Source organism: Emydura macquarii, unplaced genomic scaffold, assembly GCF_026122565.2.
Source record: "Emydura macquarii macquarii isolate MOO-44397 ecotype Brisbane River unplaced genomic scaffold, CSIRO-AGI_Emac_v2 contig_3348, whole genome shotgun sequence".
NCBI classification, from domain to species: Eukaryota; Metazoa; Chordata; order Testudines; family Chelidae; genus Emydura; species Emydura macquarii.
Genome location: NW_027133485.1, coordinates 1,677,822 through 1,703,228, shown reverse-complemented (window position 1 = coordinate 1,703,228; position 25,407 = coordinate 1,677,822). Strand labels below are relative to the sequence as shown.

Genomic DNA, 25,407 nt, shown 5'->3' with positions numbered 1-25,407 from the left:
CAGGAAGCACAACAAGGGTAAACTGACTTGCCCAAGGTCATACAGCAGAGCTTGGGATAAAACTCAGGTCTCCTCTCTCCAAGCCCAGAGCTATCTACAGACCACACTGTACTTCGAGGCTCCCTGCGACTACTTACATAAAGCAGCTGATGAGTATGTAAATGATGGGCACTTTACTCCATGGCTGGTTCTGTTCATGTCACTGGGATTACTCATGAAGTGAAGTGCTATTCGGTGTGAGTGAGGGCCCTTTGGCTCTCTCAGACTCACACCCACTTATCAACAGTTGCGCATTGTCTCCAAGTCAAGGTGCTCCAACCTCATCTGACCCTTTGTGCCGAGGGAAGCTTTGTCTCTCCTGTGGCCGTTTGTTTAAAAATAATTCCAGGAAGCTCTGCAAGAACTCAGCGCTACGCAGCCTTTAGCTTCTGCACAAACTCCAGTGCAGCCGTTTGTGAAAAAGTACGCCGATAAAAATCAAACCATGCAAAAATAAACACTGATCTCCAACAAAACGATAAAAACTGAATTCTGCCAAACCTATCTGAAATCACCTGTCATTTAAAAAAAAATTCTGAGACTGGCAGACTAGTCCTGGGATGATTTTTATGCTTTATCCTCATGTACCGCAAAATACCAACCCTCAGTTATTTAAGACACACATTTCCAAGCCTGAATGCCCAAAGGTTGGCTCCTAGACCATCTTTAGGTACCTAAGTAAAAGTGGTCCAATTTTTCAAAGATTCTGTGCACCTGTAGCACCCATCAAAATCTGTGTGATCTGTGGGTCTCTGAAACCAGCCACTTTCATTTAGGTGCCTCTGGATGGATTAAGAACTTGATGTTGGCACTTCTGAGAATCAACCCCAAGCACCGAAAGGACTCAAGAGCAGAACTGACCTTCGATGGGACTTGTGCTTCTAAATCCATTAGGCACCTTTGAAAATCTCCCCCCTAAATTCATATTTTAGGCTTCTGAGTAAGTGGCCTGATTTTTAAAATTGGTGAGCACCCAGCAGCAATATTTAAGTCAAAGAGGGTAAAGATTTCCAAAGCATCCAAGTGGCATAGGAGCCTAATTGAAAATGACTCAGGAACTTTTGAAAATTTTACCCAGAGTGTTCTGCTCTTTCCAGTTATTCAGAAGACTAACTTTATGATCCTAACTTTGAAAATTTCAGGCCTCGGATTGGAAATAAATGAAGTGAAATCTCCTTTAAGCGGAGTCCTTTCACCCCAACTTGGAGCTCAATGCTTTATTTTAACAACTAGGTTAAAAGAAAGGAGGGTTTCTCACACAGTGGTGACACAGCTTAAAAGATTGCAACACTAGGATGCCTTTCTACCATTTAAATAAAAGGAAAAGAATGGAGGATCAATGGAAGGGTTTTCAAAGTGGAATTCCTAGCAAGCTTCGGCACGCAAAGAAGACATCGTGGTTGCACAGACTAGAGAGGACTGATTAATGAAGGTTATTGTTGGGGAAGCCTGGCTTTTACGCACAACATTGAAAGGCACCAGCCCTCAAAGTGCTCCATGCCACACAATAACGGATTGTGTGCAGTTAGCCTTTGAAAACAAATGTGCACTCTCTTGTATAAGATTACGGAGCATCCATCACTAGCCAGCATCAAAGAACAGAAAACGCAAGTGTGCATAATTAGCAACACATGAAATGTAAACAATTACATGGCAGCTTTGTTTTAGGGGGGCTGGAGAAAAAGTAGTTTGATTCTTTCCCCCTTCAAAGCAGGTTTTTCCCCCTAACCTTTACTCTCCTCCCCCTAACTTAGGTGTCATTCTCCAGCCAATGGATTTCTTTAACCCTGCACTCAGCTGCATTACTTTGGGACAGTGGTTTTGTAACTAACATTTTGCTTTGTCAAATCTCTGCACACCTCACTCTGCTGTGCTAAAGGAATGCAGCTGCTTTGAATCCCCACCCCCGGGCTAGAAAAGGCTCTTCTGCCAAGATCTACACTGATCCTCTTATTAGATTTAGACTGTAAATGAAATGTAACTGTAGAGCTGAAACGGGGAGAACAGGATTTCTGTAAGAGACTGTATGCACTATGTTAGTGGGCTGCTCATAAACCACGGCTTGCCTTACAATGCTCTGCAAAATCTAAGTAGCTGCTACATCACAGATCTGCCCTTATTTTTATCTGCCTACAGAAGGAAAAAGGACATCCATTTCCTTTAGGAAAACTGACACTGCGTTTGTAAGTCCATTTGGTCTGTTCTGCAGTTCCCCACCACTGAGCAATCGCAACAAATCAGAAACAGAGATATCCAGATGCTGACTTGGGAAAACAAAGTCTGCTGCCCTGTGCTGTGCTTACAGCTGGGGATGGCACAGAGGCCGTCTCGCGAGGCCCTGTTTAGAAGGCCCCTGCTGAGGCAGGCTGCTGCAGTCCACCTAGGCCCTTTGTCCTTACCTCTCTGCATCAAAGTTCCCCTCAGTTACAACTGTGCAGCTTTAATGCAGTGACTGCAGAGGGGTTACAGTGGTGGGCCATAAGAAACTGTCATGTTTTATTGACCTTGCGAGTTCCTTTGCTCTCCAGAACAGGTTTGTGGAGGGGGGTGGGCTGTTCATTAGACAAAAATGCAGGTGAAAATGTCTCTTTTTCCACCTTGTTGTTGTTGTTTATTATTATTCTTATTACAGTATTGCCTAGAGCCCAGCCAAGGGCAAGGCTCCCTTGTGCTGCGTGCTACACGTACACAATGTAAGAGAGTCTCTGCCTGGAAGAGTCAGTCTGTCTCATTTATTTAGATGACAAAGAGTGGGAGAAAGGCAGTGTTGTTAGCCCCATTTTACAGCTGGAGGGACTGATGTTCAGAAAGATTGAAGGCCTGATCCAATGGCCACTGAAGTCAGTTGGAGTCTTTCCATTCAATTTAATGGGCTCTGGATCCGATGCTTTAAACTCTCTGTGCATCGGTTCCCCCAGCTGTAACTTGGGGATAGGATTACTCCCTAAGGAGCGGCCTATGGTTACACAGGGAGTCTGCTACAGAGCTGGGAAATGAACCCAAATCTCCTGGCTCCCAGCCCAGGCTCTAACCACTCTTACTTTTTCTTCCACAAGTATTTCTACAATCGAATTGCTGTATTTTAAACATGTAACCAGACAAATAAACGTATCCGAGTGTATGTCACGGAGTCTCTCTCTCCCGCCCTCTCTCCCCCAGGCCTGAGTTTTGAATCCCAGGCTGGTAATCCACAGAGAAGCTTCACTAACATTAATTAAAAACTCCGGCACATTGTGAGACTGAGTCTAATGTGAACGTTTTCGCTATTTTAAAACATGCTTATATTACATTAAAGTTTAAAGAAGAAAAGTCACTTGGCCAAATGGCAAGCAGCTGGCTTCACACATGTGCCCCCAAGGGTCCGATTCAGTCTGTCTGGCAAAGGCTGGCAGAAGGCAGAATGATAATGCAAAGGATCCCATGTTTACCATTATTAGCTGAGGAAGTGATCTGCATTTTCACCAGATAAGCCAGAGTTGTGTCGACTGGAAGAAAATCTCCCCGTAACGTCACAGCACCCAAGCCCTGATTAAAAATCCAGCCGTAATGTAGTAATATATTAGACATGTGCTGCCTCGGTGTGATAGTAACAAATGTGCAGCGTGGTAAAGATAGATCATGGGGAGCTGACTAGAAAAGCAAATGCTCTGGAGCTTATTATAGTCACCTTTTTAATTAAGTGTCTCAAATAGGGATTTAATTGGGCTGTGATAGCACACGCTATTGTATGTTAGTTAAATATCAAGGGATTATTAAGAGCATATTTTTAAGGTTTTATAGCCCTGCATCCAGTACACAGTTGTTAAATCTCAATAAATACCCTTGAAAATCTAAATTAAATATGCGGTTAAGTATATTTAAGGCACTTGACTTTCAAAATGCCTGTAGCCAAAGCCTCTCGGGTGTTAACTCAATGTCTCTCTAGTTTAACATGGCTGTGCATGCTCCAACTCTTTGAATAAGCCCCACAGACCCTCCCCTGGGGTGGCTATCGAAGGTAGTTTTATGGCTTCCACCCCTATAGGATCTGAGCCCCTCGCAATCTTTTCTGTGTTTATTCTCATACTTCCCCTGCGCCCCGAGGTCTGGCAGGGCAGTACTGTTATCCTCGTTGTACAGATGGGGAAGTAAAGCACAGAGAGTACGTCTACAGAGTCTGCCGCAGTGAGCATCTCAGCTCAGGCACACAGACTTAAGCTGACAGGGCTTGTGCTAGATGTGTCGAAGATGTGCCAGGGGCTGGAGCCTTGGGTGGGGGAGGCCTTCAGAGCCCAAGCTCCAGCCGAAGCCACAACTGAAAAGCACTGTCCACACAGTTGTTTTTTGTGCAGTAGCGCAAGCCCAACTTTGTTGACCGGGGCTGGGAAGCTCGCTGCCACAGGCTACCACTTGCTGTGTTGATGCACTGACAGAGACTAAATCTCAGGGAATCCATGTATGGCAGAGCTGGGAATGGAACCCAGGATAGGTCTGAAAGTACTTTTAAGTGAAAGCATGTTTAGAAGGAAGGAGATGCATATAAAACAGACAGCAGTAACAAATTGTTAAAAAAAGAACCCTCAATTGACTAATTAATCATAGGCTGGTTCTAGCTAAGGCATTAGTCATTGACACACCAATGGTCCAGAATTCCTCCCACATTTAATGTGAACACTTAGACGCCTTTGTCTCTTGCATTCAGCAAACTGAAAGAAAGTTGCCCATGGCCCCAGGAAGGGCAGGGATTAGCTGAGTTGCCATCAGGATTCGGATCTCCAGAAAGGCAGGTCTTGCCTGCATCTCAGGTGGGAAGAGTTTTGCAAGGTGGCACTTGAAGAACAACAAGCAGAATGGATGCTGGTAACCATGACAATGAATAATTTAGGAACCACTTAACCTTTCTGTTAAGGTCAATCTGAGCTGCCTGCTGTTTACTGAAACCATGGTCTTATTCCAAAGAGTTATCATCCTGCCCTGGATAGCAATCGGGTAAATGCTCCATCCCCACTGAGGTTTTAAAGCTGGCTGAATTTGCTATCTGGAGACCTATGTCTCTAGCAAGGATGGACACCATTTAGAGAGGAAAACAATGAGACGATTTTGCAAAGGGGCAAGCCAATGGGGAAGATTTGGATAACTGCCCTTACGAGTCCAGCTGCTGGCAGTCCCTGAAGGAAAGCGCGTATGCATGCCAGATCTTCGACTCAAATGGGCATGTGCCTCCTTGTCCTGTTCAGGTTGGGTCCCAAGAATACACAGATGAAGGGGACCAAATCACCCTCTCTCTTTACAGCTGGAATGAGGGCATGGTGCTAGGTGAAAGCCTTTGGCAGGGTGGGGCAGTTTGCAGAATCGAGATTCCTGAGCGAGGCTGATGCAAACATTTGAAGTAATTGAACAGGGGGCACCCAGGAGGGGATCCCAAGATCGAGTGTGTGACATTCTCTCCCAATCTGCGCCCCCCCCTACTCCTGTGTCACAGGAGCTGGAAGGGGCAGACTCAGGAATGGATGTGTGTGCGCATGCGCTAGAGGAACTCTGGCTGGCGATTCCCAAACAGTCAGGAGGAAGGAGGCATTTGTAATAGGTCGCGAGCAGAGTTGTGAGAAAGGGAAAGATCTCCCGAGAGCCCAAGGCTCCCAAGTCTTCATCGCCTGTGGCATGATGCATTTCTCACACCACCTTCCAGGGCTCTGTGTGTGTGTGTAACCCAAGAGTCAGCACATGTTACATTCAACAGAGGATGCATTTTTGTGACAGCCTCCATCATAGCTGGCAGCAGGAATTGAACCAGGAGCCTCGAGTGTGAAAGGCCTGTATCTGTAAAGCCTGGTCTGTATAGCATGAGTCAGGCGTTATCATGGGGGTTGTAACAGACTCAATTCCTCTGTGGATCAGGTCTACATTCACACTAGCACTGGCAGAGCTCTGTCTGAGCTGGCCCTGTATAGAACTGACACCTTGTGAACTGAATCCATTCCAATAGTCGAGGTAATTGAAGGAAAAAAATGCAAATAGTTTTCAATTTCTGCTGGGAGGGAAAGCAGAGACTCTAAATTCTAACACACACATCTCTGACTCCTCCTAAATGGTACTGCCCGTCATTTACATGCACTCTCTCCTGCAGGAAAAGATCTACAGGTAATTTCAAAGGGCATTCTATTATTAACTTATATTTGTTTGTGACATGCATAATTATGCCTGGGAGATTGTCACCATGTCGCGCCTCTACAAATGATTTAATGGAAAATTCAACGTGCAGAAAGCCAGGAAATGTGACATTCCGGGGGGAGTTCACCCGGAGCTGTTTTGCTTGCCAGACTCGCTGCCATCACGGCCAATGAGGAAGCGCAAGAGCCATTCAGCAACAATGGAAACATTAGGAAAAGCCAGATGAGCTGTAGAATCCAGGGCCGCTTCAGGCAGCCTTTTCGCACACTTTCTGTTCTTCGCAAAATCACGTTTCAGCTGGCAGCAAAAGCAGCAGATTCCTGGGGACAGCTTTCAGCGTTGCAGGGCCCAGCCGAGCGAGGGCTCGTGGGGAAGGGCCAGAAGCGATGAAAAGCGGGCAAGACACAGTCCCAACCCATGGGCTCCACTTCAGGACACGTCCTATTCTAGTTTCATTAGGTTTCAATCCCCATTGCAGTAGTTTGTCAGCTCCCCAAAACTCCTCCACAATTTTTTCTCCTCCCTTGCTGTGTTCTCACCAGATAAACAGCCTCCGTTCTTGGCCTTTCTAATGATTATTTATTTGTATTACAGCAGCGCCTCGTCGTGTCGGCATTGTTTGCTCACATAGAAAGAGACCATCCCTGCCTCAGAGATCTTAGTCTAAGCAGATCAGACAAACGATGAGTGGAAAGAGTAAAAGGGTTGTTATGCCCACAGTATGGGTAGGGAAAGAGCCCAGGGGACTTGCCCAGGGTCATGTGGAGATTCAGATGTAGAGCTGGGACTTGAACTAGATCACCTGAACCCCCGTGTAGCATCTTGACCTCATAACCGTCCCTCCCCTGTTATTGCTGCCTTCTATTTGGAGGTCATGATTTCCTTGCCTTTCTTTGGGTTCTCAGCACCTCTGCAGGGTGACTTCCCCTGGGAAGCCCATGGTGCTACAGCCCAGCCATTCAGTCAAATAGCATCATTCAATAGAGAAGTGCAGAAATGGTTCCATCTTCAGCGGATAAGAAAACAGTGACAAGTTTTATGGCAGCATCCAAAAGCCAGCCAGAGAAAAAGCCAGTTCTTTCCAAACTTGTTTCTATTCCTTCATTAAAAAAATAAATCAGCCCAGTGAATCTGCTCAGCTGCATTATTTGGCAAGTAATGCTCGTAAAGAAACTCGGAACTCAGAACTCTGAACCTGCAGCATCCAGTTATGCTGTAAAATTAATGAGAAAGTGTTGAGGAACATGAATAATCAGTGTTCACCATGAGATTCAGCAAGCATCAGTTAGAGCAGCCTAACGAAAACCTGCATACTTGCCCCCAGCTACCATCCCTTTGAAATGAGTCATTGCTAATGTCCAGTTTTTGTCAGCTGAAAGCCCAGAGTGGTTAACCCGTTAACATACTGATTGTTCTCCGTGATAATGACTGATTTAGAAGTAATTATTGCTATTAGAAATTGAATGTGATGGTTTATATCAGCCATAAAAATGTAAAAAAAAGCTCAAGTAGCATGGGCTGCCGAGGAAAAATCATTAGTTCCCTAGTGGGTTTACAAGTAATTTGCAACCAATAAAAATGCAAAACCACATTTTGTTGGGTAATAATAATAAATAATCCTTGGGCAAGAAATTTTTCCAAGACTCACAAGTCCACTCCCTTGATGGCAAGGTTTATTACCCTGGTTTCTCTGTGTTTCCTTTCAAAATGCAGCTGTCATAACAATTTACGAATTACAGTCCTGTTGGCATAAACATTCATTATTCATATGGAAATAGGATTCGCACCAACACTCACAAGGCACAAAAAGCCATCTAGCCACACAAAGTGACCTTAATAATGCAGTCAAAAAATATATATCAAACCAGTGGGCAAGCACTAAATATAGATGGTCAAACTGTGTGTGTGTGTGTGTGTGTGTGTGTGTGTGGGGGGGGGGAGAGAGAAGGGAGGGAAAAAGCCCAAGCCAAATCTACTTGAGAGGCAGGTAGGTGTATTTTATGCTGTGTAGCCAATATGGCATTGTTTTTAAATGATTAGTAGTATCGTCCAAAGTGAAGTGACCTTTTGAGTTCTTTAAAATACAAGGAAACCTACTAAATGCTTTGCTTCCCAAGTCCAGCTACAGGGGAGATGATGTACAGAAAAGCCAGAGGGAAGGAGGCACTTGAGGTCAGACATTTTAATGGCTTTGGTGAGAATTAATTTGTTTAAAAATAGCAAAGATCTCTAGGCATTTCAGGCATGATAGCAACTCTGCCATGCATGTGTGCAAAGCACTGCAGTCTCTCAAGAAACAACACTGGCCTCTTGAAATGCACATCAAGGTCAAAATGAAAGGATCATTTGTGAGGAATTTGAAACTGAAAACTGGCCAAATAAATCTATGTTATAGAACTAGCATAGCCATCAACCATGTCTTTCATACCCACTGAGACATTACTGTCTATTACAGAGCATCTTGGCTAATACCTGTTGTTTACCTTCAGAGCCAGAGCCCTGGAGTGTTCCCACAGATAAAACTCCCACTGATGGGTAGATGTGTTTCCCCTTCAGGAGAAGTGCAGGATTTCAGTTGGCCTTCATGCTAAATATATGTCTAGTATCAATTAATGGGTTTTTTTCCATCTGTCGAAGATTTTTGTTAATTATTTTGGAAACTGTTCACAAAAAGGTTTCTGCTGTTTTTCAACCACTTTGAGCAGTCAAGGTTTATTTGACATTCAAAATGTCAATACCTTTTTTGTGAAACTTTTTCTGTAATTTCTAAAAAGCCCATGTAGTGTATTCTGTGCCTCATCAACTATGTCTCAACATTAAACATGGTATACGTCTGGATCCCAGAGTAACAAGCACTGCAGTACCAAGGATGGATAAAACTGATAGATAATTTAGTACATGTACAGAATGGGAGCAAAACGGACACAAGGTGCCCAATTAGAGTTGGGGCCTGTCTACCTTAGGGAACTTCCCATTGATGAACTTATACTGATACATTATATGGCCACAAACCATTAACGCAGATGCATGCGGATTTATATAAACCCTCGTTAATTACCCTTTCTGCACTGGTACACTACACTGGGATAAGTTACCCACTTTGCACTAGTGAAACACACTCTAGTAAATTTCTGATTTTGCACTAATACAGCGCATCCACATTAGGGGCTTGGACTGGTGTAGCTCCATCAAGGTAGGAAGAGCAGACAAAGCCCTTTTTCCTGTGAATTCCCAAGAAGCTCATCAAGCAAGTACTCCTAGAGTTCATGCCTGATCATTCTCTTGGGCAGAAGGGCTTGCTTCTCCCACCCTAGCACAGCCCCTGAAAACCAGGTCAAGCACAGGGAGAGCCCAGAGAGGCACAGCTCACAAAAACTGAGGTCCACAGCCAGTGAAACTGGGGGCTGTCATTTACCACTGTCCATGGTGCTGACCAGTCCCGCGGCTTATCAAAACCAGTGCTATATTGTGCCGTATACTGAGCTATTTTTGTATGGATTACTGTGCTTTGCCTTGGTGGTCTCTTGAAGAAAAATGATCTCATACAACTTGTATTTTCATCTTCATTCTTTCCCCTTTATTGGCACATGCAGCATTGATAACGGACATGCAATAATTAGCCCAGTTCTTGTCCATGTTAATTGGTCTGTCGTTTGAGAAGAACAGTTGTGGTCACTGTGATATCAACACAGCTACTTTTAAACCTCTTCTATTTGCCCTGCCTCTCTGAACAATAATCTTGACCAGCTGCTAAGGAGGCATGTGGATCCAATTTATTCTTCCAACAGGAAAAAAATACAGACTGTCCAAGACTTAAGCTGTATTCATTTCTTTGCTCTACTTTTGAAGCATGAGGTTGAGGAATAGAGTTTGGGTACTCTGCAAAATGAGGATTTGAGTGGATGGCATTAGAGGAATTACAATGGAAGGAAAGTGAGACTACTATTTAAGCAAGACTAAACGGCAAACCACATCAGCCAAGGCTAAAATCCCAACAACTGTCATGTGGCTTCCCTGTGGCTCATTTGTGTGGCTCAGCTGTTATTTCAGGCAGGAAGGGGAAAAAAACACCAGATTCTTGGAGAAAGAGAGAGAGATTTAATTAGGTTAGAAGTGCCTCCAAAAAGTACTGAAATTAAATGTGAATTCATAATGTAAAGCATTATGGATAATGATATGCAAATCAGGTTAGGTTAGAGATTATAGTATGCTACTGCTCTCCCTCTAATTGGGAGAAATAGATCCAGCCCCAAAAGCCTCGGCACTCCAGATGTAAAACAGCATTGCAGAAAAGAAAGTAGTTCAAGTTCCTCAGCTCAAAACTAAAATAACCAACATTACATTAATATTTAAAAAATGAAGCAAATATTGAGATTACTTTAACTAATCATCAACCAAACTGTGTATAAATAAAGGGGCATATGTACAAAACCAGCATTGCCTAATGAGGGACATCACTGGGAAGGAATTCCAGGGAGGACAGAGGAATGCTGAGACGATAGATTCTATTTGTGATTTTTACTTATAACTCCTTTAATTTAAAGGCCAAGTGAGATCTGACAGTTCATCAACTACATCTACCTCTGAGAGCATAATCCCCTGTTTGGATGGCATTCATCCTAAGCAGAAGGCCAGCAAAAGGACTGTGTCCTGCATAAATCTTAAGCTGAGTGTTTGCATGGTATTAAACAGGTTCATAGGTTTGGTGCTGGCTCCCTGACCGGGGTGAATTTTATCTGTCTGAGACTTATGGTCCTCTCTGTTGCAATGTGACAAGCAGAGGATTCTGCTTCAGGTGCAGGATAAGTACAGGAATACTAAAAGAAACAAAACATCCTATTTCCATTCAAATATTTATGGGTTAAATCTTGGAGCCTTCGTCAAGCAAACTGCCCCCTGATCTCATTTGGAGTTTTGTCAAACTAAGCACTGCAGGATCTGGTTTTACAGAAATAAATTGCACTGGGAAAAAAATTGAGAAAATATGGTAGAGGGAAATCAAATGGTCTCTACTTTTCTGTGAGGCACAAATGGGTCTTTGAGGGTACTGAGCGCCTCTAGCTGTACAGAATCATAGAAGTGTGGGATTAGAAAGGCTAATCAGGACAGGGGTGGGGAGCAATAGGCACCTATATAAGAAAAAGTCCCGAATCTTGGGACTGTCCTTATAAAATCAGGACATCTGGTCACACTAAGCCGGAGTTACACTCAATGTCTTCTCTGTCCAAAAACGAGAATGATACCTGGGAATGGTTATCCGCCTAGATTTATCTCCAGACCTTCCTGCGTATCCTTCTGTGTTTAAGGATTTCTCACTGCCCTTTGCATTATAGCATTGCCCTTTATATTCATGCTGCATAAACCCCTCCTGTCCTGTAAAACTTGTAAGGAGTAATATAACATCGTGAATTTCCTTTATGCACCATAAACAAAACCCATAGGGGAGAAAAAGGAATAACATGAAAATGAAATACTTCTTTTGCCCAGAAAAAAATACACCAAGACACATAGGACAAACATACACACACATACATTTGGGCTAGATTGATTATCTGGCATTGATGGATTGCTTCAAAGTATTAGGTAGATAAGGAAATTGATTATTCAATAAATCATTGTCTACACAAAGAATCCAGTGGGTTTGTTTTTTGTTTTTTTTAAATCAGAGAAAAAATATTACAAATCTGTCTCAGGGCTTGTCTACACTTGATATGCCACAGCAGCACAGTTGCAGTATGTTCCCCGTTGGCATAGGTAATTTACCTCCATAAGAGGCAATCGCTAAGTCGATGGAAGAATTATTCCATTGACCTAGAGCTGTCTACCCCAGGGATTTGGTCAGCTTAACTGTACCACTTCCCTGTGTGAATAGGCTGGGTCAACCTAACTTTTAGTGCAGACCAGGCATCTGCACTGTTGTAGCCGTGTTGGTCCCAGAATAGGAGAGAGACAAGGTAGGTGAGGCAATATCTTTTATGTAACCAACTTCTGTTAATGGAATGTACAAGTTTTCCAGCTACACGGAGCTCTTCTTCACATCCGGGGAAGGAAGTCACTGTCTCAGCCAAGCAGGGAAAAACCTAAGTTTATAAAGTTAATTATGTATCTTTTGCTACATGTCCAATGGATGAATACCATATTGGGTAGACTGCTGCTACCCACAAAATTTTTTAAAGGGGCTGATTTTTATTTCGGGGGGGGGGAGGGGGAGATTGGTTGTTTTTGTTTCAGGTGTTCATGATGATACCAAATCAGCATAGCAGAGATAAAACTGGGATTAATGCACCCCAAGAGGAAAGCATCTGCCTCTTTGGAGCCAATATAACAGCTGGTTTGATAAACCTTCATGTTGGTTAGATCATAAAAAAGAAGTCAGTTTGTAATAAGGAATGGCCTAGATTCTTTCCTGACCTAATGAGCTAGACTGTCCTGCACTGCTGCCAGACAGTAACATCTTGTTTCCCCCATAAAGGAGTCACATAAAGATGATCCTCATAAACCACTAGGAATGCAAACAAGGAGAAAAGGCGTGAAGCCCCCTTGGCTTTGCCCTCTCTATTTTCACATAGCATTTCTTCACGCAAATTATTATTAATGAGTGATAGTGCAGCTGTGCCTAGATACCACCATTGGGATCAGGGCCCCATTGTTCTAGGGAAAACGTGGTCCCTGCCCTAAAATGCTCACAGTCTAGGAATATTCTTTGGTCTCCATTTTTTAACCATATGCTGGGTCCAGCATCTGCCCTGCTGTGTTTCCTTCAGAACAGTATATTGTGACTTAGATAACCAGGTGCCTGGAACCGTATAAATCGGTAGGCTAGACAGATTCCTCAGTGACTCACCGATAAATCCTCTCCATCTGGATCTCGAAGCCAAAGGGAACAAAAGCAGGGCTAGATTCTGAACTGCGCCTCTCAGGAGACACAGCCCGGCAGCACTGGGGGCTACAGGAACTTTAACCACCTCTGTACCTCCCAAATTCTGGGCCTGCTGGAGGGGGACAGCTGGAGCCCCGGGGCTGCTGTAGTTTACACCTGCTTTGAACAACCAGAAGAGCCAAAGTGCAAAGCATCATGGCTGCAACTCCAGATAGCTGCCTACTGTCCCCCGACACTGGGGGCTAACGTAGAGCCATTCACACCATCCTTACACGGGCTGGGGAGGCATTCCCTGGGGCTGTCTCTGCCAGCAGTCCGCCCCGTTGATGTTCCTGGAGTAAAGGGAACAAATCATAGCTGGGAACCAGAGTCCAGGCTTCTCCAGCGTGTCTGTGTAACAAAGATCTTTTCAGCTTTTCTCAGTTGTGCTGCCCCTTCCCCTTAACTGGAGTGGTCCTTTCAACTCTGCAGTCACTATACAGCAGGCTCTTTTATAATGCCAGATTACATCGCCTCCCACTTATTGGGAACCTCTATTCAGGCAGCCAAGAGTCTTGTCTCTGCCTCCTTTTTTTCCCTTTTCCTTTAGCTCTATTAAGCATTGTGCCAACGGCTTCAGCATTTCATCCACCACTCCCACAGGAGCCCTCTCCATCTCATTATTTTAAACTGTATGATCACCAGGGGGACGTTCTCTTCCCAGGCTTTTACCCATAGCCTCATTACCTGACAGTTCTCTGGACAGAATTGCATAAACCTTTCATCCACCCTTTGCTCAGCATCTCCCCAGCCCTTTCAGAATAACTCTGTCCTCTTCTGTGTTTTTTAGCATCCTCAGCAAGTTTGATTTCCCCACAAGCGAAGTACTCCCTTGCCAGGGGCCATGATTCACCTGTGATGGGAAAAACCAATTCAAGAAAGCTTAGGAACTGATAGATTTCCAGCATCAGGCATCAAATAAAGATTCCAGGTGAATTAACATAATCCCAATTTTCCATTTAAATCTGTAAACACTGAGATGTGAAATGTGCAACCTTAATGCGGAATAATTAATTGGAAATGTGACTCTCGGAAGTATTTTGCCACAATGGCCTGAAGTATAATAAATATAGTGGTATATTACTACTACTATCTATCAGAGCACCTCTCCTCTGCAGATCTCAAAGCACTTTATGAAGGAGAGTCAGTATCATTATCCCCATCTTACAGATGGCTCTGTGACTCAGTTTCTCCATGAAGCACCTTCTCCAAGATTGCTCAGTGGCAATGTCAAGTGTTGAACCCTGGTCTCCTGAACCAAAGTACAGTGTCCTATCCATCAGGAAATGCTGCCTCCCTGAATGTTCGAAATAAAATGAGCAAACCCTTGAGCAACTACTGAAAAATGTTGATTTCCCCCTTTCTGACTCCTGATTCTGATGTAATTTCAGGGATTCAGAGTCACATTTTCTTTAGAGTGGTGGGGGCCTGCGAGCAGAGTAGGAAGGTCCAATTGCCCGGGAAGACTGGCATAAATGTTCACAAGCCCTTTGCAGCTAAAGTGGCAACACCTTAACCCAGCAAGAAGCCCACAAGTCTCATTTTGTCAATAGCTGAATGAATATGGGGTGAAATTCACCCCTGGCACACGGTCTAGACATGACTTCAGTCCTCAGGACTGAAGGAAGAATTAAACGGTGTTACCAACCTTATACTGGCACTCGCCCATGATGAGTAAGATCCCTTTACCAACTTTATATTCCCAGCAACACAAGCCGTGACATGGGGAATGAGGAAACTGCAGCCCAGCAAGAAGCTAGAGGTGTTCCTGTGCAATTCTGCATCACAGGCAGATGGTGAGTTCAGTCTGCCTCAGGCAACAGGAGTGAGAGGACAGTGCTCAGAGCAAATGCATGGGAGGTGGTCAGGCAAAGGGAAATAGATAAATGCCACTGGATAAATGGCACAGACTGGAAGGGAACTGCTGGAAGGAAGTCTCTAACAGCATTGCACTGCAGTGGCTGCATTTGAATGTCACCGTGAACTAAAGAACAAAGGGGGAAGGTTGTTCTCTGCACAGTATGCTGTGCCTAAGGGCCTATTCTTCACTCCGTACGTGATATGAGCTAAGAAAGCCTATCTCTGAGCATGGCCTGCAGATCCCAGACAGGTTCTGCATCATTAAAGACAGGAGCATGGGAGTTGCCAGACGGGGTCAACACGGGGGGGGTCTATTTAGTGCAGTATCTGGTCTTTGACAGTGGCCAACACCAGCTGCTTCCGAGGAAGGCGCAGGAAACTGAAACCCCGCAGGAGCAGTTATGGGATAATCTGCTCCTTGGATGAGTTCCTTCCTGACCCCCTTAATTAAAAGTCGGCTCATACCCTGAAGCAGGAAGGTTTATGGCACGTCCAAAATTTTTGCCTATCTTTGTAATCCGTGCTTGGTTGGCACTTTAGCATTCTAGAAAATAAACTTGTGACTGTACGCTCTTTGGGGCAGTGGGCATGTCTTTATGTGTGTACAGTGCCTAGCACAATAGAAACCTGATCCTGCCTGGGGCATATATAAGTGCTAGTGTTTAATAATGATATTGTGACATGGCCTTTTATCACGGCTAGTGGATGTTTGCTTTAGCATCGCACTACATTACATTTCTAAGGAAGAACAACTGGGCATAAATGTAGAGAAAATCCAAGCTGAGTCATGGAATTATTGCCACAGCTCTATTGGGAAACTTTTGAAAATCCCCCATTTTACTGATCACAGCCACTTTTTCTCCTCTCTGTCCATGGCAATATATCTGTGCCGTAAAATTCTCAAGTTGTAGCAGAATATATAGTATCTCCCTTGGCCTGAGGATTTCAATGTACCAGGTGGTTGAACATCTCAGGTTATACTTGGCATGTGAAACTTCCCTGTCTGCAATGAAAGCTAAAGAAATAAAATTGTAATGTAAAGAAGAACGTTCCTAGCTGCACAGTGTAGCACTCTGAGGCTCTGGATGTTGCTGGCATGTGACTTAAGTGATGACAATTGCACATAAATAGTGGGTACAGAGGGCTTGGAAAGGGGGTTAGAAGAGAAGATCCCAAGCAGAGTGAATGCAGAATGCTGTCATCAGAATAAAGATGCAGTACAGAAGTAGGCCTACCCAAGGCTTAAATTTCTCCTGATTCTGCCTTCACCTTTTGATTTGATTTAATGGTCACAGAGTAACAAACGCTCTCTCGTTACTTTTATTATTGTAATTAAATATTGCGGTCCTGCTCAGAGGTCCCATCAGGCCAGGGCTCTACCGTGGCATGTGATGCACAAACACAATAAAAGACAGTCCTTGCTCAAAGAGTTAACAATCTCGTGTGTTTTAAGACAGCGAGCACCCCACAATGTGTAATGGTGGAGCACCAAAATCACTCAAAGTCAGTACAAACAGAGGGATACGTGGAGTCTCCGTAAACTTAGATTCAAACAGCTTTAAGACCAAACTCAGCCTATCTGCTTCAGCAAAAATCCCTTATTCCTGACTCCACATTTATTCCATTTGGCAACATTGCCAGTAGCACAAATGTTTAGCCTTGTTTTCAGCTGCTGAATTCCTCCTGGGTTTGTTTGGTTTTTTTTAAACTTGGGCTCTGATGCTTTCTCACTGTTATCTGTGTTGCACAGAGATTCTGACCAGTCCATGTTTTGAGTATGCAAAGAAAAAAAGCTGTCTAGACTGCCTTACATTAAACCGTTAGCCCAAGAGAGAGATAGAGAGAGAGAAGAATGTGTAAGGAGAGGGAAATTGCAGCACATTGGATTATTAGGTTTAACATTCACAACAAATATTCTGTGCCGTTTGGGGGGTTATTTCATATTATGTTTCCGGCAGAGACACTAGTGATCTAGCTAGGTTGGCAGACCTCTTCCATGCAAATGGTTGTAAATTCGCTATGATAGCTAATTTGAAAGAGCAACATTCAGCAGCTAAAAGGAGAGAGGTGGCTGGAAATATGATTTTCCCTATACATACAAAGCACTTGAATTGTAAATGAAAAACACTGCCCTCTGCTGAAACTAGAGAATAAGCATTCCAGAAACATTGGCCCTCTTTAAATGACAGCTTTTCGGTTTCATGGAAATATTACGACAACAGATTATCACAAGGAAAGCCCACATTTTATTTAGCATGGTTAATTTAATGCAATTCTTTATCCATATTAAAAAAGTGCTCAGTTTACAAAGCAAACAGAGAGAGACAGCTTTGCTGTAGATTGGGTGTTTTTTACTGTTGCTTGGTGCATTAGCGAATCAAAAAGGCTTTTAAATGTCTTCTCATAAGAGGGCTAAAGATTTTAAGAAATCTTAAAAATCTTAAAAATCAATCATTTAGTTCTTTAATCCGAAAGCTTTATCAGAAAGGGTCCAGAGAAGGAGAAATCAAGATAAAAATGAGGGGTTTGCACATCAGGTAGAGAGCAGTAGGTGGCAACACGCAAAATGAACAGTCCGGTCTTTATTGCATGACCGACCATGTGGAGCCAAGTACCAGAGTTAAGGCCTCCATCACCATTAAGAACTCGATGGTGAAACTCATCCCTGTAGAGTCCTTCCAAGGCCTATGCATCATTTAAGTTCCATGTAAACCTACGGAATTTCACTTTGTGTGAAGGTGTCTATGGATCGGTGCACACAGAGTCTTGAGAAAGTGTCCGTTTCATTTGAGGAAGCAGGTGCAGCACACAAGCAGTTATATTTACTTCAGCTACATTCCTATTCCCACGTTTAACTAGGGTCTGTTTTCATGTGTGCTCTTAATATCCTGTCTGAGGTTCTCAAAAGGATGCTGAGATGAAATAATTAGACTTCTCTGCAATAAAAGAGTAATGTTGCTATTCAAATGTATTGAGAACTAATAAAGCACCAACAGTCTACATTGCCACATGTACATCCTGCTGAAATGACTACAATATGCTATCGGACACGAAGGCTCTTGTGGCCTGAAATAACATTTTCAGTTGCAAAGAGCTGGAGCAATAGGTACATGGTGTTGGAAAAACAGAAAGAGCCACAAAAGCAGCCAAGTGATTAAAAAAAAAGAAGTCTTAACTTGCAAAAATGCAACGTGCAAACAAGCAGAGAATCCCCAGGAAATCAATTTGCTGGGAGGAAAGGGGGTTATGTCTCCCATTGATACAAGTGGAGGCCAGATTCTGATCTCATTTACCCCTTTGCAAATTGGAAGTAACTCCACTGATGTCTAAAGAGTCACTCCAGATTTACACCCATTATGTAAATGGGTCAGAATCTGGACCAAAGTGCATTTTGCAATCAGGCTGGCATGGACTCACTCATGCTAACTCAGCCCAGTGGAATTCAAGTTTCATTTGTTTCTGTTTACACCTCACATTAAAGAATAAAATGGCTGGAATTTGTGCAGTCAGCTTGGCTGGAAGGGAAGATTCCTCAAGTTAATGTTTTCTAAATCTGTGTGCTGGTCCCAGGTGGCAGGAAGCCACTTGTCTAAAGCTATTTGCTTCAAGGGGGGGAAAAAACATATTGATCTTCATTCAGCTTCTGTCTGCTCCTACACACCAATGTTTCATCGCATCACCAGTCACTGAAAGAAATTTTGCATTGTTTTACACTCAGCGATTCCCAAACTCAAAGACAAACGTTCAGACCCATTTGGCTGTAGTAACACACCGAGAGTTGGGAGAGTTTCCACAAAGTGCATGGGATTGAACCTGATCTCATTCACACCACTGTAAATCCAGCACCGCTGAAGTCAACGGGGTTCCACTGGCATAAAACTGGAGTCTGGCCTTCTGTCTGTGTGAGTAGGATTAGGAGAGGCTTATACAAAGTAACTATGTAAATAAGATGTTAAAGACTTTCCTGATAGAAGGATGAATAGGGTTGGATTCTATCCCATATACACCTTGGATGAAGCACAAGGAACCCCCCGAACACAAGCCATGAAACCATTACCTACTGGCTTGAGGCCAGCAACTAGATTATTTACAAAAAGACAGGCAAAACCTAGCAACGCCTCACACCTGTGAACTCCTGTTTTACGGCCCTGCAATAATTCAGTTCGATCCTTCCCCTCAGCCTCTTGCTGAAACAAGAATTTCTCCAAACTATTAATCAAGCTTGAGCCAAATAGAATAATATTTGACCAGCCTTTTCTGAGAATTACCTCCTGTGGCCTTCGCAATTCCCAGAGCAGTGCGAGCCCTTTCTGAAAACATCTCTTTAGCCTAGGAAAATCTGGGTTTTTAAAAAAATAAAACTTCCTTTGATGAAACTAGAAATCTGGTTTTAAAAAAATCCCAGACACACAATAATAAGCCTTGAAAAAGCTGATCTCACAGGGAAGGATAATTATGCACCAAATTTATTTTCTACATATTTATCTACAATAATCAATGATCATTTTCCTCCGCCAACTACAATCCAATTGTCTCTCTTGCAAATCACCCAAACAATCGAAGTCCTGACCTTTTCCCCTACGAGAAGCAATTTAAAGAGAGCTGAATTATAGGGCTTTCGATCTAAAACCATTTCTTTAAAACTTCAGTCAGGGCCCAATCCTGTTCTCAGTGAAGTAGATGACAAGATTCCCATTAACTTCAGTGACACAGAATTGGGACCTTTTATCAGGTTTGAAATATAACAATTTATGGAAATAAATACCCAAAAAATGCTATCTGAGTAACAAACATTTTTTAAAAGATGAAGAAAAAAGAAGAAGAAGGTGAATCCTTTCAACTATTCAGCAAACACAATGAAATTCCCTCCAGATAATACCTCCTTTGCATGCAGAGAGGGGGGATGTGATATCTACGTACTGAGGGTTTTGGTAACAATATGAGACATGAAAGCACAAGTTCAAGTAATTTGCATTTACATATCACAGAGCACTTCAGAAAAAGGTATCGTCCTGCAGCCCTTATTCACTTGAGTAATCCATTAAAACCGGTAGAATGGCCCATGTACATAAAGGCAGTTGGACTGAGCCCAGGACATACACATATCCTAACAAAAGACCAGACCACCAAAAAATACAAATATTAAAATAATGGATTAAATTCTACCACTCACTGCCTCTTTCGTATACTATTATTTATTATGCGTTTTGTGTCCACAGTATATGGCTCATGTCTATGTACATTTTGCTTTCTGGTCTTCTGTTGACATAATTCTGGATAGTTTCTGAAGACATTTTGTTACAGCACAGCAACTGAACTTCATTGGTTAAAAATGGTAAATGCTTGAAATCCTGAGTGTGACATCATCTCCAGTAATGGCACTTGGCATCGTTACGGTTAGTAACTTCAGATATTACAAGATGGTATCACTCATGAGGAGTGCGGCTGCTGCTTTTTTAATCTAAAAGAAAGGCTAGATAAATGTGCTGTTTAAAATAGCTTAATCATATTACACACATTCGGAGCAGCAGCTTTTACTACGTAGTGGGCACGAAGCTGACAATTACTACAAGTAGTCCCGTTGATTACACTCACATCCAGAGTCTGACTATCACAAACCACTTGGGGCTAAATTCTCTTCAGTGATATAGGTGTACATCTGGAATAATTCCACTTAAATCAGTGGAGTTACTCTGGATTTACCCCAGCATAACTGGGAGCTGAATCCAGCCCCTTGATGTACAGAAGATCTAGTCATAGGTTTCTTTTTAATATTTGAAAATATTTGATGGATCACATAATTCAAATAGCTCTGAAAAAACTGGGGAAAAACTCCTATTTAATAAGAAAGAAAGGCATGTATTTTCTGCATTATAGATCTCTTCCCTCCCCATCCCATCCTCCCATGAGGATCTGAGAGATAGAAAGCAGGTGGATTTTCTGGCTCTTCCTTTCCTAAAAGCCAAATGGCATATATTTTAAGTGTCAGTTTTGTTTAAAACCAAACTAGCCTTGAAAACTTGACTGTTTTGTTTTGAAAGCACAAAGACTTCCTCTTCAGGTGTTTTCCATGTCCCAATTTACTCTGTTAATTAAAAGCAGAACTTGGAATCAGCATAGCCCTGCACAAACTGACAGGCAAATTAATGCAGAAAGAAAAATCTGCATTTTTCAGCTGAACCCACCAGGAGGAAAATATGATGCCAATTTTAAATGAATGTAGCCAAGGCATTTGTAGCCTTCTTTAGACCCTCAGTCATCGCTCTCTGCATTTTAACTGTATTATTTCATTGACCCAATACCGAGGTGCTGGCAGGGAAGGGAAAGCCAAACTGCTCACGGTGGAGTCGTTTATGCCAGCATAGTGTGAGCATAAAACCCTGCCCGTCTGATTCAACAGCATTTAGCACTGGTGTAGGAGAGGGGCTGGGCAATGGCAAATCAGGCCTACAGTGTCTCCAGCCAGAGAGAAGGGTCCAGGTGGAAGGTTCACGATGATTTTTTTAAGAGCATGTGAATGTCAGGCGTCCCTTTCTTTGCTGCTCTCGCTGCAAATGCCTGGATCCTTTTCAAGCTCCAGTAGAAAATACTTTTCTTGAGCTTTTGAGGCCTCTCAGCCGTGGAATCTATTGCTGAATGACTCCATTGAGCCCCAGCGATATCCCAAGACGATGGGCCTAATCCTGTCTGGTGCTGAGCACCCTCCCCGTGACTCCAGTATGCTCCCCTTCAAGTGTCTGCCTGAGTATCTCACCAGGCCGTGCAAAGCATGGGCCTGCTTGCAGCTCTGCTCAGCGAGGCAGATGACAGCGCAAGCCACTGCGCTTCCAATGACTGCATCTGATTCTCCACCGCCCTGCGCCTTGTGCAGTCCTTTGCACCAGCCCCTTGGGCAGGAGAACGTGACTGCACACGGTGCCTGGCACTGGAGAGTCAGGCCCACTGTCTCTAAGCCCGTTGGATCACAAGTTGCAACCCCCAATGCCCCAGGATTGTAACTGGTTCTGCTAATGTTTGACCCCTGCACTCCTCTGCAGCCCTTTGGGGTTTGTGCAAGTTTGTCCAGCTGCAGGACTGGAACCCGAGACCGAAACGCCCATCCTCTCTCAGGTAAATCTTCCATTGACTTCTGTGGGAATTCAGCCTGAGCAAGGGCTATGGGGCTAGCTACGATGCAGTTCTGCTCCACAGGGCAGAAGGAGTGCAAAACCATGGAGCCCATGTAGGGGCCTGCCCTCTCCCTGCGCTACGGAGTTCCCGCCAGCCGACCAGCAGGGGCCTTCTAGGGCAGCAGATCTGCAGCTGCATAGCTGAACTCCCACCATGGGGCTGTGGTCATGATGGCGAAGCAGCCCTTCTCTCGCTCACACGGCCGGGGCTGGGGAGCTCCCTCCCACATGGGTCTGCTCAGTGCAGAACCTGTCCACAGGATCCAGGATTTCGCCCTTGGAGAACCCCAGACGGATTGGTTTCGGTAAGCACTACCCGGCACGGCCGTGAAGGCCCTACCCCTGCAGTTGGATCCATGCTGGCCTCCCCTGAGCCTGGCCCCTCTGAATGGATGATGATCTGAACAGGCGCAGGAGTCTGCCCCTGTGGATACAACTGCAGCATCAGGCCCAGAGTATCTTCCTCCCAGATGTCAATGGGAGCGGCAGGGGCTCAGCCTCCCTGAGTCCATAGGGTGGGCTGGGTCATGTGGTCATTGGACACCATTCTGTAGGTGGAGAGATGTCACTTGGGAAAGTAACTGCCCCCCTCCCCCCTTAACAATGGAAGAATTTGGTTTCTCTGTCCAACTACATTGTCTTCCTCTCATAGACTCTGGTGGCAGCTGATAAATACGATCCTGTTCTGCTCTCTTCACACCTACAGTCACTCCGTTTACACCTGTTCGCCACAAGAACCTGGTCTGCATGGTCCGTTTGTAACAGTGTCTAGTGACACGCGTGTCCTGTGGCAGGGAGCAAAGCCCTGGAGACGTGCACCAGGATCCACACACCACACCATGCAAACACCTGCCTTGAACGCAGCGCTCAGCGAGAGCGGCGCAGCGCGGTCATTAACGCGCATCCTTAGGAAGCGCATCTCTCACTAGTCAGCGTGTGCGGCGCGTTCCCGGATCTGGGGTGTCCCTGCAGCGCCCCACGGAGAGTCCCGACCCCTCGCTCGGAGTCCGAGCCGCCGGCGCCACGGCGGGTCTGAATCCGGGGCACAGGGATCGTTCACACCTGTCCGCGTCGCTTCACACACCCCGACCCCCTCTGAGTGCGCACCCCGCCGCCGCCCTGCTCCGGGTCTTCGCCCGCCGGCACCTCGCCGCCTTCAGAACAAGGAGCCGAGGAGAAGCCCCCAGCCCAAACTTTCAGCTCCGCGCAGCCCCTGCCCGGGAAACGCCGCGCCCGGGTTCTCAGCAGGACTTTCCCACGCCGGGCCACTCCGGCCCGGCACCGCCCGGCTGCCCCGTGCAGAGACAGGAGTCACGGGGGCCCCTCCGCCTCCTCGCCACAGCCACAGACTCACTCGCCCCAACAAGCCCGCGGCTGGTGTCTCGCCATTTTCTTCCCTACCGGACCGGACCGGACCGGACCGGTCCTCCCGAGAGTCCGGCCAGCCGCCTGCTCCCTGCCCGCGGAGCTGCCCGGCGGAGGGGGCACCCTGGGAAGGTGGCCGCGGTGCCAGCAGCAGCCGAGTGAGCGACGCTGCTCCCCCCCCCCCGCCCCCAGCCTGCGCCTGAGCCCCGGGCAGGCTCCGGGTTTCCTGGCCCCCCGAGCAGGCGGCCCCGCGAGCCTTTCCCCGGGTCGCGCCGGCAAGTGCGCCTGGCTAGCCCGGAGACGCGCGGGGAACCCCGACCTCTCAGCACCGCCGGGACGAGCCCCGTCCACTCCCGCGGCGACCCCCGCACACGCCCCCCCCGTCGGCCCCCAGCCCGCCCGCGACGGGGAGCCAGGCGGGGCCAGCGGCTCTTACCTATTCGGATGACATGGGGCATCCCATGGGAATACCGAGTCCAAAAGATGCAAACCAGGAGGCCGGCCCAGGAGCCCACGAGCACACTCCGCAGAGCGAGCCAGAAATGGGGCATCGTTGGGGGGACGCCTGCCGGCAAGTCCGGAGCGGGGACCCCCTCGCAGCCCTAGGACTTCAGGCAGAGCGGGCGAGCGAGCGTCTTCTGGCGGTGCCCGGCTCCTAGGCAGACGCGGCAGTCCGGGGAGAGGAGCGGCGGCTCATGGCTCATTGTACTGGGAGCTGCAGCCTGAGCTGGCCCGGGCGCACAGAAGCTCGGCTGGGTCAGCCCCGCCGGGTGGGTTCCGCGGCCGGATCGGGGGGTTCACCTGAAGAAGCGCTTCGGCTGCTCAGACCCAGCCTGTCTCTCCCTGTCCCCTCCCATCACTGATGCTATCGCCGGTTAGCACAAAGCCCTGGAGTGGAGTCTTGCACACGCACGCACGCACACACACACGCGGGGCGCGGGGGGGGAGGGGCAGCAGAGTTTGGAGGGGAAGGAAACACCCCAACCCCAGGAGCAGCCTGCCGGGGAGGCAGAGGGCGGGCAGCCGCCGGGCAGCTGAGGCTGGGGAGGGGCAGGCGGGCGACTCAACTTCCAAGGGGACAAGCAGAGGCAATGGCTCCTCGCAGTTGCCGGGCGCCGGCTCCCCGCCTGGAGCAGCCGAGTCCCCTGTGAGCGGCCCGGCGGGGGGCGCAGGACTCGCTCCGCCCGGATCAGCGGCCGGGACCGGCGCAACCCTGCGCCAGGGCGCCCCGCTGCGCGCTGGGCAGCCGGACAGCTCGGAGGGAGCGTTGCGCGGCTGCGGAGCCGCCTGCTCCCGGCCACGGGCAGCAGGGCAACGTCCCTCTCGCCGGCCCCGCAGGAGCCTGGCTGGGGGCACAGACGGGAGAGGGAAACTTGGGCAGCCCCCCTCCGGCAGCCCGGGTCCTGACCGTGTGAAACTTCTCCCTGGAACCGTGCGCCCAGCCCTGCGCGCCCCTCCCGGCCCCCGCGTCCCCGGGCTGGGCCAGGCAGGGGTTGGGGGGCCGGGTACAGCCTCCCTGCCTGGCAGCATCGCCCCGGCGCAGGGAGACCCGCTGGGCTCCGCTAGCCTGGCGCTGCTAGGGAAGGCATGAAATGAGGCTGGGTGTACTGGAGGGAGCGGAGAGCAGCCTGCCGTCCGGGTTTCCTTGCGGGGAGGAGCGCGGCAGTGAAGGGGTTGGAGGTGAGGACAACTCTGAGTTGATCATTAAAAAAAAAACAACCTGGTGGGAGGTGACGGGAATCCGAGCGCTGCCAGGACCTGGGCAGTTATCGGAGTTTAACGACCTCCCAGACAGAGCCGCAGCGCTGGAAACTCACTGGATGAGTAGGCTGCTCTGTCCGTTTGCTGAGGCTAGGCTGGGCTGGATTTATCTTTCTCTTTTAAATAGTTTGATCTAGCCCATCA

General features: G+C 46.5%; 1 protein-coding gene across 2 annotated transcripts in view; it reads right to left on the bottom strand.

Annotated features, from left to right (window-relative positions):
- GRIK3 (glutamate ionotropic receptor kainate type subunit 3) overlaps positions 1 to 24,349 on the bottom strand; it is a 201,227-nt gene extending 176,878 nt beyond the window's left edge. For both annotated transcript variants that reach the window (XM_067533963.1, XM_067533964.1), the window contains exon 1: positions 23,939 to 24,349. In XM_067533963.1, coding sequence (XP_067390064.1) covers positions 23,939 to 24,053 — 115 coding nt within the window. In that variant the 5' untranslated portion in view covers positions 24,054 to 24,349. The remainder of the gene's footprint in view (positions 1 to 23,938) is intronic.
- Positions 24,350 to 25,407: the final 1,058 nt, after the last annotated feature.